The sequence below is a fragment of the Coturnix japonica genome, chromosome 5, assembly GCF_001577835.2.
Source record: "Coturnix japonica isolate 7356 chromosome 5, Coturnix japonica 2.1, whole genome shotgun sequence".
Taxonomy (NCBI): domain Eukaryota; kingdom Metazoa; phylum Chordata; class Aves; order Galliformes; family Phasianidae; genus Coturnix; species Coturnix japonica.
The window spans coordinates 14673607-14686536 of record NC_029520.1 but is presented as its reverse complement, the minus strand read 5'-3'; the positions used below and the strand labels follow the sequence as shown (position 1 = coordinate 14686536).

Below are 12930 nucleotides of genomic sequence, written 5' to 3'. Positions count from 1 at the left end.
ATGAGTAGAAAAGAGGAAGCTGCTGAGCTTTTCAGCATTGATTGTCCAGACTGAGGCTTTTTTTCCTTTTTTTTTTTTTTTTTTTCTTTCTGCTGGGTACTTGTGAAATGTTTGTGCAAAAAAACTGTCAAATATACCAAATTTAGGTCTTTTCAGTATGAAAAAACAAAACTGAAAAAGAGTTTGCAGAGCTACATTTCTAGGCTAATGGTAATTCTTCCCAAGTCCCCACTTGTACTATTTGCCAGAGTTTTGTTACCATTTAGGTTTGCCATCTGAGCAACAAGACCTTCAGAACATTGTTTAATTAAAAACATGTTTCAAATAAATCTTAATTGAGGGAGGAAAATGATTAAAAATATCAAGATATCTCATGGTACTACTCTCAAAATACAACTGGCCAGAGAAAATTCCCTTTTCCCTTATTTTTAGAAATAACTCTTGGCTAGACTTAACTCCATTTAATGAGAACTGCATTGATTATATGTTATTCTGATTTCCAAATCAAAATACCTCATAAAAAGCCTTAAAATATCAGTTCAAACTGTTAGCATTGTCTGCCAATTTACAATCTCATTCAAACAATCAAATACCTCTGACAGTCTTTTCTATAAATGTATGCCTACATCACTTATATTTTATATCATTTCTTGTTAGCTTCTTCATTATTTTTCCTCAGAAATCTGACTTAGAATTATCCAAGGATCCACTTTAAGCATTTGAAATATGGACATATTTGTTTTTTCCAGTTCTCTGATATTTCTCTATCTTACTAAGGTTGCTTTGTCATGCACACCAGTAACTGGATGTATATATCAATTGAGAACTCCTTACCTTTCAGCTCTGCTGATTCTGCTGACTAGTTTTCCTTGCAAAAGAAACTTCTATGTTCTCCAAGTGGGAAGATGAGTCTGCATCCACAGTGCAGGCAGCACTACAGTATTGCACAAGATGGCATAATGTGCGCTGACTTTGAGCTGTAGGAATTTAGCATAATGTCTGTTCAGTGGGATTGAGTATGCCTCCAAATATTCCTTGCCACTAAACCAGACTCAACCATAGCATGCACATTTAAGGTGAAGTAATGTATCTTTCTACATTTGAACTGGTGATCCCTCTTTGGTACTATTGTTGTGCAGGTAGGTTTCCAGTACAAGATCACTATTTTATATCTATATTCCAGGAGTTATAGACCTAACCATGCAAAGAATTCAGTTGATTTACATTTATTTCATACATACACGCTACAATCTCTCTACCTTACAGGTGTATGTTTTTATGAGTCAGATTCAATATAAGTAGAAGGTCTTCCCTTTTGGACTCTTTTTGTCTGTTTGGATGTATCCAAGTATAAATTCATATCTCAATGAGCCAGTGACACAAAATACAGGAAAAGGATGAAGGAAATCCTTTCTGAAAAGCTGTAATTCTTAAAAGTAGTTGGGATTCATGGTGAATTGTTAAACGTGAGCTTTAACTCTGCAGCCAAAAGATTTTATGTGACAGAATATTGAATGAATATACAAAAACTACATGTGTATTTGTTGCTGGCACAAGCATTCAGTGAATACAGCGTCTTGATACATTGTCTATAACTATGGCAACATTTAAAATTTGGTTGTTTCTTTAGAGCTGTAAATGTAACTAAGAATACATTTCCAACATGTGTTCTGGCTTGTTGCAATCTACTTCTACTGATTTATGAACTGAGCATTTATTATATGATCATATCAGGGCAGAACCATGTCCAAGCTAATATGCTTTCCTGTCAACATAACTTATTATTTCATACTTGGTTGTACACTGGCACTGTTAGTTTTGTTAAGTTGGAGGCTCAAGACTATTTCCAGAAGTTGCATCACAAAAATGTACTGAAGAACATACTGGCTAATCACACATTCAAGGCAATTCATTCACTTTGTTTATAAAATATAATATAAATGACTTAATTACAATGTACAGCTGTCTATACAGAGAATGAAAAGCTGGTCTCAATCTCAACAGCAATCTCAACCATCACTTTTTAAAAACACACTTTTCTCTCTGAATTCCACATCTCTGCTAGTTATTCAAGAGTTCAAATAGCTTGAGCTGACATAGCAAGCAATCTGTGTCTTGATTTGGTGTGCAATTGTACTACACAATTCGATCTGTGGTTGTCTGTATAGTGAAATATGCCACCAACGTGCACATTTTTAGCCTACAGGTTTGTACTAGCTCAAATACTAGTGAGTAGATGAGGGAGAAGCTTCTAATTAAGATACCATGTTCACCTGAAGAAGTAACAAGTTCAGAAAAACAAGAGTAAGACAATCAAGTCATTTAGGAAAAGGGGAGAGAAAAATATTACGTGAAGTTTGAAGGAAAAAAAAAACAGCAAAAAAAAAGCACTGAATTGGAAAACATGAGGACTAAGGATAAACAGAAAAATAATTATAGTTGTTTGAGTGCCAGGTCAGAATTTATCTTTGTGTAAGACAGATGGAAAATGAAAATAAGACACTACTCAGGTACAATGGATTATTAAATACAGGCTTGAGAGGGTAAATTCTCAGTATAAGTCTGTGAAAGTACAGACATGGATTTTCATAGCAGCTGAAATATTGTTTTAGTATTGGGCCTTATTTTGGTATCTGGTATTAGACAAAGCCTTTGTATAATCAAGATCAAATTAAGCTTCTGTTCTGGAAACATTTTGCCTCATTCTGTCCTTCATACAATTTGAGGATCAGCAGATTCTTCCATTTCTAGATTATCCCTTTAGATATTTCTGAAGACTGTCAACTATCTCGATGTCAATGTGATTAGAATTAGGCAGAACCCATACTCAGAGTGGTCATTTCTTAGGAAGACTGCCAGAATTCAAGGGACATTATGTTTGCTACATTCTCCTGAATAAGTAACATTCCAAATAGATTAAATCCATTAAAATAATGGAGCAAATCAGGAATGTGCAATCTAATCCAATAGCTTACTATTACTGCAGCACATGGCTGCTTGCCCAAAACTTTACATGTTATTTATAACAGCCTATAGTAATGTAACAGAAAACAGAGTATATTCTTTCCCTTGCTGTTTTCACCTCCTGACTTGCTTGTCTAGACTAGTACAAAAATACTTTAAAAAAAATAATTTGTATAAACTGACTTTCTAAAAGCACAAAAAAGAGTACATTATATATACTTATATGCCATGTATTCATATTATATATGCAAAAGCTTTTTACATTACAATTAATTTGATAGGATGCTTAATCAAATTAATCCCACTGCTAGTACCTAAACAAGAATTTCTACACCAAATAAGCTTATTGTCCCACTAAAGAGAGGGAAAACAAGATGGCTCAGTTGTTGTTTAGATCCTTCACAGAATAGGCAATGCAGACACAATTTCATACAAGGAAAAAATTCACATTAGGTAGAAGAATGACTGTGGATAAAACACCTTAAGGTATTTTAGTTACTCTAAGATAATTCAATTTCTTCCTAAACACACCCAAGATTAAGCATCCTGAATGCCCTCTGGTTGTCTTTAGCTTGCACAATAAACTCAGTTAAAATAATAGCGCTGGTGGTGAGCATGCACCATAGCATTACTGCATAGGTCTAATTTTTCCATGAAAAAAAGCTAGATACCTATGAGCTTTCTTCTGTCTATGTAGGTTAGGAAGATCACTTAACTGCTCTTCATGGGACCAGTAAAACTGAACTTCAAAGTTCCTTGAAGGCATCTTCAAATCACTTCCCAATGTCTTTTACGTTACATAAAGCCATACTGTTTCTCTCTCAAGTAACCTACCAATCAGAATCATCACAATGGGGGGAAATAAAACAAATCTCAACAATGCATTTACTGCATCACAAATGACAGATATAGACTACAGAACAGCTAAGTTCTTCATGCTAGAGAAGGCCATTGCATATTTGAAAAGAATAATTACTTGTTGACTGCAAAAAAACTCAGTGCTAAAGCCAAGCTTTATCTAAACATCCACTCTTGCTAAAGTTAATTTTCTTTAAAGTATATAAATTGCATTATGTTCAAAAGCATCTGTTACATATATGTTACAGGGCCCTCACTATGCATTTTCTTAAGCTCTATGGAACCATGTAGCATAAGAAATATCTAAAACGTAATACATTTTAGCAACCATAGCTTGGATTATTTATTTTAACCATTTGCCTACTGTCTTTCCATTTATTCATACAATGACAGGAACACAAAATCTTAAGTCCATCTGTGCTTCAGACATTTATTGGAGACCCCCCTTCTCCTCCAAGGGATTCTAAATTTCTCACTCAGCAAATTAAAAGACCGTTTCTAACATGAGATGCGTTACTACTTAAACGCTCAGTAAATGAAAAGCTTTAAGATTATTTTCTATCATCGTGTACATTTTCTTATAGATATTGAAAATGAACCATATGAAATCCCATCTCTAGTGCTAACACTTAAAATAAAGGTCCAGAAAGGAAGTCGGTCTGTTATGCTGTTCACTCATCTCACCCAGCAATACATTTTCCCAGAACTGCTTGTCATACTTCATGAAACTTCCTCCCTGCTTTAAAGATAATCTCTCTCAGTGAGTCACTTTCTCAATCCTTAGACAATTATTGTCTTAAACATTATGAACAATGATATGATATATATGATATATGATTATTCAGATTATTTTGCTAATCTGTATAGGAATTTAATCATCTATCTAATGGACAGATACTTTTACTGGAGTGTGGCATCTGAAATTAGAAACAGTATATTGGTAACTGTTTACTTACACTGAATAGAACAAAATGATTACGAATTCATTCTCAAATGTTTCTTCATTCACTTCTCTGACTGAGAGGAAGCTTAGATAAAATATGCATCAGTTAGATTAGCAATACCACGGAGATTAATCAACAAGAAAGTCCATTTGAATGACCAGGCATAAAAAAAAGATTTCATGCCTACCTGGTACTTCCAATAAGCAATATCAAGCCTTTGGACTTCTTGTATAATAGCTTTTAAGCCAAGCATTAGTCTTTGTTTTATACACAAGTAAAATGGAAAAACTTTGATCTCATCCAAGGTGCAGAGGGTTTGCTGATCTGTAGCAATGAGTCAGAAGTGAATCATCACCTGTTTTTTTGGCAAAATATTTAGAACATGGACAAATCACAAGGTGAATGGTAAGAATCATCTGAAACACTATGCTATCTCATCATTATGTAAATACTCCATTGGTTTATTGTTAAGGCATTTATGTTTCTAGTTTTTCTGAAAACTTACAGACAAACCACATGATAGAAAGATTCTGTTCTACATAGGCCTTTTAGTCTCCTTGGTTTTGGATATATTAATGTTCTGCCACGTAATATAGACCACGCATTAGAACTTACCATGGACATTAGTTGCTAACATCTGTGATCTCTTGCAGTGCAGAAACCAAAAGATGACTCACAGATCCCAGAAGAAGCCCTTCCAAGTCAAAAACATTTGTGCAGTACACTTTTTAAAGGGTGTCTGCTGTATCATGTAGAACTGTGTCAATCCCTTAGGTGCATTAAACATCCATTATTCAGTATCCTGAATGAATCACAACATAGCATTTTAAGTTTGGAAATTTCTGGACAGACATTTCCATCTCAGTGCCAAAGAAAAGCAGCCTTACTTTACTGAAACCATTTTCTTTAGCTGAATGCTATTATTAGCCAAACAAGCAATTGCTTTTTACTCTGTTGTTTTAGAGTATTGAAGATAACAGAGGTGAAACTAACCAGAAGTATTATTTAAAGCCTGAGACAGAAGTGTCTCAAAAAGAGTAATAATGGACAATAAAACTGCACAATCTGTCTTAATTGTTAAGACTAATGTGTCTATATGCATACATGTCTTGAGTTAGGTGTTGTATATCTGCTGGATTCGTACACACTCCAACATCCAGGAGCATTCAGTGATGCCAGGAGCATCACTGCCAGCTTAACTGCACTGAAATGTTTATCCTATAGCAGCTTAGTTCATTATTATCCATCTTTTACCTAAGGAATATCAGTCATTATTCTTTCTCATTAAGCAGAAGACAGGATACTAATTACTTGTGATGTCATTAAACTAAGATTATATAGATCGGTTAAAACCAGTTAAAATATGTCTTCTTTTGCAATCATCAATTCTGAAAAGTAACAGTATCATTATTATAGCAAGTTGAAGGCTTAATTCCGGAGATATCAGAAGGAAAATTCCTCATTGCAAAAATGAAAGCAATTGATCACCTCATTTACATTTACACCGAAGTGAGAAAGCTAACTGTTCAGAAACACAGTTCTGAGGAAAGCTGGAGAAAGGAAAGACTCTGCTTTGATCATGCTTGCTATATCTTTTAGTCAACTTCACATTTATTTTCTCCATGTTTTTTAACCATACTAACGTTTATAAGCCACAAAAAAAAAAATAATTTTCTTAAACTTGCATCACTATTTCACCCATAATAGCTGTACTGTTATTAGCAGTATGACTTAATTTTCGTACCAGAGGTCTAAGTGAGCTCCTGAATTCTAACTCCTAATGGTGATTCACCTGCCACTGAGTTGAGTTTGACAGCCAATCTTGATGCCCATGAAAATGCACTCCATTCCTTTTCACTTGAAAAGGGTGGTTTGAAAGCAGAGTGAAGAATTTCTCTCCTCTAGGAGAACCCTCTTATTAGCAAGTTGAATGAAAGACGTTCAGAGTAAAAAGTTGTTTTATGCCTATAGCAAAAAAGATCTTACTCAAACACTGTAAACTTGAACTCACCTGAAGTAATGTTACACCAGTCCTTCCATCTTGAGTCTTCAGCTCACCATCTGACTTTGCTGTGAAGGAATAACTCACAGGAAGAGGAAGCAAGGAGTTTTTTTTTACTGTTTAGTACCACCATAACATTCAGAGGTCTCCAGAGATGTAGAGAGAATTGGCTCCTTACTGGAAACTAACTTCATAGTATAGTTCTGTGTGTACTGTATGCATTGGAGCAAATAATCCAACCTATGCTGTAGACGAGGGCAATGAGGATGTGGTAGACTGTTTTGACTGGAAAGGTGCTGCGAAGGTTTTACTTAAAACTGAAAACATTATCAGGATATCTACTGTAACAATAAAGTTCAGTGTAAGCTAATTTAGCGTGCTTCTTGATCAAACAAGAAACAAGTGTTGCTTAAGAAAACATTTAAAAGGTGTTCTGTGTGCTTCTCTGTGCTCCTTAGTGTACCCTGGTAGATATGGAATAGAAGTGTGATCACGGATCAAAATTAGTTGCAACTTCCCAGTAGCCTGCCACCATAATGAGTGTACCCTGCTTTATAAGGATAGGTGTTGTTGAGAACAGCTCAAACAACATTCAAATAACTCCCCATCAATACTTTTGAAAGATTAGAGCACTTCAGTTAAAGTTACCTCCACTGCTGCAAACATGCCCTGAAGCAAAATTTGATGACATTAACTCCTAGGGAAACAGTAAGTCACATATTATGTATGCATAAAAAACAGATGTTCTAAGATGCTTTTGAACACATTCACAAAACTAAGCATCAAAGCAAGCTATTGTAATTTGAAAATATCTAATTGGAAGTCTATATTAGAAGTGTACATTCATAAACACTGAGGCTTCTCTCCTTTTTCTGAACTTAAAAATTACTTCAGTATTTCTAAAGAATATAGGACAAAAGTGGAATAAGAAAAGTTTTGGCAATGTTGTCACCAGATATAACTGCTGTCAATGCTTTAGTAAAAGATAAAATGCTATTTTTGCCTTCTTATTTTCTCTTCATAATATTTTTAATGACACTCTTTTTAAAAGATAGCTAACTTGTCATGCAAAAGACTAAGAGTAACTTTAGACAAGCACATCTGTATCCTTTCATCAGTAATGCAAGAATTAAACGAAGTAGTATTAAAGTGCCTTTTTTAACATAGAAGTACACAGACTAAACACAAAATGCTAAGAAAGCAGTATATTGGAACAAGCATAATTTATGGGATCTTCAAATTATTTGTTAGGGAAATATATGAACAGCAAACATCAGATACATGCGAGTGATCAGTAATTTCCAGCTTCAGTAGTGCCATATTTTATTGATGACAGAAATATCTGGTTTTAACACTGCTCACATGTTACAAAAAACAAATAAAAGAAAAAGGAATAAAATAAGTAAAATTAAAATATAAAACTGATATTAATTATGACAGCAAAGGGGAATTTGGCATTGATAGGGTAAAAAAAAAAAAAAAAAAAAGCACACCTCAGTAGTCTTTGAAAGTGAATCCAGAAACAGTTGATTAGTAGAAGGGGGGAAGGGTGGGGAAATCCTTCACAGTTATTTGAACTGGTCAAAGAGCAGAATAGATATTAGACTGCGTGAAACATGCACAAAATAATTTAGACAAGATTACCTTAGAAATGTTACATCTTTTTCAAGCTAAGTAACATAAATGTAAACAAAAACATGCTAACATACATTAGCAACATGGGCATTCTTTTAATGCCATTCATCTGCACAGCATATAAATGCACACTATTAAAAAGTGCATTTTAAAACTAGCTTTCCCTGTGGCTTGCATAAGGTGATTATTTACTTGCAGTTTAATTTATGCATTTTTATTTTTGCCACTAGCACTACAATTGCAGTGATCCTATACTATATATTCATGTGGTCTGTGGATTAAGCTTCTTACTTTATTACTAAATGATCTAAAATCTACTATATACATTGATGTCGATCTTACTCTGAGCCTTTACCCGAAGCTTTCACATTCTGCTTTCCATATGTATATTTCTGGACACAGATCAAACTTGTAGGCAACATAAGCTATGTCTGTGATGGAAGAAAAGAGGTAAGGCACATTAAAATACACTAGCCACTTTGAAACAGTAATTTCTATCTTTTGTTAAAAAAAGAAAATCTTTAATTCTCCTAAAGTTTTACATACAAAGAATAAATGAAATATCATCTTATTTCTTTACAATTTAATACCAGAAATTGGTGCAAGATAAAATCTATTGTGTCGTTGACTTGTTGTTTTTTTTAAACAGGAACCTGAGTAAGGGCAGGAAATAGAGCATTATCACTAGAAGAATAAAATCCCTTAATAATTTAAGTAGCTGAACATATTTTTAATGTTTTACCACAAAACAACAAGACAACAGATGAGAATGGCCTCATATTCAATGAACACCCACTGCAAACCTGAATATTTTCTGCAAAATAAAAAAACCCAAACCATCAGATTATGCACAAGAATAAAAAGCATCATAAATTGATGCACCTGAATTTTTTTTTCCCTTTTTTTTTTTTTCTTTAAACCACAAGTATCAAAATTTAGCATTTCTGTCACAGTCCTTGAACAGTTGCTCTGAGATGACTACGTTAAGCACACGATTGCAATAAAGTAGGCACCCCACAACAGGCTTGCACTGCAACAGGAATATGGTTTTCACATAGGCACAGATTTTTCTTATTCATGTTCAAAAACAACATGAAATACACAACTGAAGACAATATTAGAATTCATCAAACATCCTTGTTAGCAAAAAGTTTTTGCCACTTTGGTAACTGAAGTCAATGAATGTATCTAAAAATTGTAGGTACCTTTAGGAAAATAAGAGTTCCATATTTAGCAAGGCAGCATTGTATCAGGATATGTTATACCAACTAAGGCATAAAGAACTTTGCATCTGGGTATACAATACTTAATTTTAGAATAAAGTTTTGTATTCTGTGTGGTGAAAGTGCATAGGAGTGGGATTCCACTGAAGCAGAAAGAATCCTCTCACAGTATTAAGGCCTTTCAATTTTAAGTGAAATGCATCAGGCTAAAGTCTGCACAGTGAAAAAAAATAGGACTTCCTATCATCGTACTGAACACAACTGGAGTTTACTCAGCATGTCTTTTCTTCTCCTAGCTGCCGCTCATCTTCTTCATCAGCTTCCTCAATAACCTGAATTTCATCTGCTTGAGGTAAAGATGAGATCTCTGTGAGCAGTTTAGCTTCCTCTGCTTTCTCTTCTTCTTCAATTGCTTTCTTCCATATTTTGTGATTTTCACTGAGATGGTGTATTAGCTGACAAAATATTCTTCTACCTTTTTTTCTTTGAGCTTCTGTAAAATTTAAAGCGACATATTTTATTCTTTTGAGATTCAAAGAGATGACATCTTATACACACACACACACAAAATAATGTCGTGTTGAAAAGGAGATTTAAATTTGAGGCAAAACCTACAGAAACTTACAATATTTGAATAGCAATGTGGATAAGGATAGTGATTAGTTTTATAAGGATAATCAACATAGCTACAATATTTGAACAGCATGATTTTAGTCATTGTTGTTATGCCTGAATCTAGTAAAAGAAAACCAGGTACCAACTCCAGTATAAAATCTTACTTAAAATGGGTTCATTTTCTATTTCTTCATCATCACTCTCCAACTGAGCTCCATCATCATCTTCATTACTTTCTGCATCCTCCTCTTCATCAACCCACTGCCCTGGAAGCAGCCCTGCTGCATTATAGGAATTACAGAGAGGACCAACTATGTGAGTGATGAAAGATTCTTGCAGTTTTGCAAGCTGTGGAGAAGAACGATCCATGAAAGGACTTATAGGTAATCCAAGACTTGCCTCTTCATCACCCTGAAAAAGAGATTACAAAAATAAACCAGAATTTCTCAAAATATTAACTTTAAATTTTGATTTTGAGGAGATAAGTAAACAAAGCTGATTGTATCTTTTTACCAAAGGCAATAGTAATATTGACTAAACTAATGAAAATGTAGTTAGAACAATCATGAAAAGATATTTTAAGATTGCACATCTCACAGTCCTCCCTTCACCTTCACAATATCTCAAAAATTGACAGCATTTGTGGGGAGCTTATCTTCAGGCTTCTAACAGAACTAATAGAAAGTTAAAGATTACATTAGTATACTTCACATAAAAATAACTTGTCAGTATTCAGTAAAAGGAGATGGAAATACTTTATTTGACTTTATTCTGACAAAGAATAATGTTCATATTAGTTACGCATTTAATAGCATCAAGAATTGATCATCTGCCTCTAATTAAATCATGCATACTTTCAACACCTACCTGTTCGTAAAATTCATTAACAATGCCTTCTGTCCATTTCAGATGCAGCTCTCTAACTTTTGCTGGGCCATTGATATCTGCCAGTTTGATGCATATTTGACAGACAAGCAGGCGATCATTTTCATTGCTCCATTCTATACCATGACTGTCGATATCATTGACCTGGGTTGAGCATATATATTTTGAAAAATTAAGTTCAAACTATTTATGGGTGTTATATTGTTAGGCCCTGCACCAAGACACTTTCATCATATATATATATATATATATATATATATATATATATATATAAAATCTTAATATAGTCAAAAAAGTCGTTTTCAGTCTTTGAAATAAGATTGGAGTCTACTGTGGGTCTGCAAGGCCAGCCAGAAAATCTATTAACCAGCATAAAATGTTTTGTTTCAAGAAAACAGCACATTTGCATTTTTTAAATCAACTCAATAGGTTAAAGTTTTAAGTACAATTGTTTAGTATCAACAAATATCCATTGGCAACGCAAACATCGGTATACCACAACCAGCTCAGAGCAGGCAGTAAAATGTAACTAACCTTGGAATTAAATTCTGCAAGGAAATCAAAATGCTTCTTGAGATCTGTGGCAAGGATTGCTTCAATCACTAAGAAACGAAAACGCTTGAACTCTACGTGATCAAGATTTGATAAAAAGTTGTATTCTGGTCGTGATAAGAAAAGATTCCAGGCAGAAGCAGCATGGTGATTTTCTAAGACTGATCTGTCATTGTAAAGAACAGCCTACAAAAGAACAGATCATAAATAACAGACTTAAGATTTAGAACATAATATTCTGAAGCTTAAGGATTAGTCACTAACAAGATGTTTTTCTGATGTTTTGCCTTCTAGTTTTGAGGGTTATAGGGGAAAGAAATGGCAGATGAGAGGGGAAAAAAAGCCAAGTAGTAAAAGCTTTTCTTTAAGTTCTCTAAAGGTCTTTTAAATTTCCATTGGTGCTTCTAGACATACATGCCACTTAAAATAGAGACAACACATTACTAGTAATCTGTACGGGCCATACACTAACAAAAACAAAACCTCACAATTTGTATCGGTTTCAGATTTACTATTATTATTGATATCATTATACATGTTTCTTTTCTCAAACTTCAGAGACACAAACCACCACAATCAGTAATCAGTATTTTTTCCCCCTCAATCACTACTCCCCTATGCAGTTCAGATATCTTTTATTCAGTGATTTTCCTTCTCCTATCCCCGGTTATTTATTCATTTATTTTGGCTTTGCTTTATTTCACCTTATTCATCTTTAGCTTTTAGAACCTGAAGAAAACTTTCTTTCTTTCTATGCCCTTTTCTAATAAAGCTGGTTATAGGAGATGAAAACAAGGATTTCTTGCTGATTTTCTCTTAATTTACTCATTCACCCTTAAAAATAATGGCTGCTTCCCACAACAGATAAGTATGAAGTACAGAGTTTAGGCAATGCAATTCATTAAGCTACAAGAATAACTCACATTTTTAAGGTAATTGCAGAAATCGGTATGATTTTGTAGGACTTGCAAAATGCAATATATCTTTACCTGCTTAGACCATCCTAGAACCAGCACTCTTTGAATTATCTTTTTCTATAATCTACATAGATTTAAGTTATTTATAGCTTTTTAAATTGAGAATGATTTTCATACATGTACAATCAATGCACACAAAATACATGAGAATTTATCAGGGAAAACTTAAGGCAAGTAAATTCAAATTTATTTCTCTGAGCCTTAAATTGAGCAAATGATTGCTACACAGGCAATATTAGGGACACAGAAGAAAATAATTTTTACTACTCTCCTTG

The 12930-nt window shown here is 33.9% G+C and overlaps 1 protein-coding gene across 1 annotated transcript in view; it reads right to left on the bottom strand.

The window, feature by feature from the left end:
• The window catches only part of PDE3B (phosphodiesterase 3B), an 83094-nt gene that overhangs the window by 1804 nt on the left and 68360 nt on the right, over nucleotides 1–12930 (bottom strand). Inside the window, exons 13-21 of the mRNA XM_015864077.2 lie at nucleotides 11661–11864; nucleotides 11109–11270; nucleotides 10406–10652; nucleotides 6778–10119; nucleotides 5382–5568; nucleotides 4954–5121; nucleotides 4779–4850; nucleotides 3636–3794; nucleotides 835–977 (exon numbers count right to left, since the gene is read on the bottom strand). Of these exons, the coding sequence (XP_015719563.1) occupies nucleotides 9899–10119; nucleotides 10406–10652; nucleotides 11109–11270; nucleotides 11661–11864 (834 nt within the window). The 3' untranslated portion in view covers nucleotides 835–977; nucleotides 3636–3794; nucleotides 4779–4850; ... (1 more) ...; nucleotides 5382–5568; nucleotides 6778–9898. The remainder of the gene's footprint in view (nucleotides 1–834; nucleotides 978–3635; nucleotides 3795–4778; nucleotides 4851–4953; nucleotides 5122–5381; nucleotides 5569–6777; nucleotides 10120–10405; nucleotides 10653–11108; nucleotides 11271–11660; nucleotides 11865–12930) is intronic.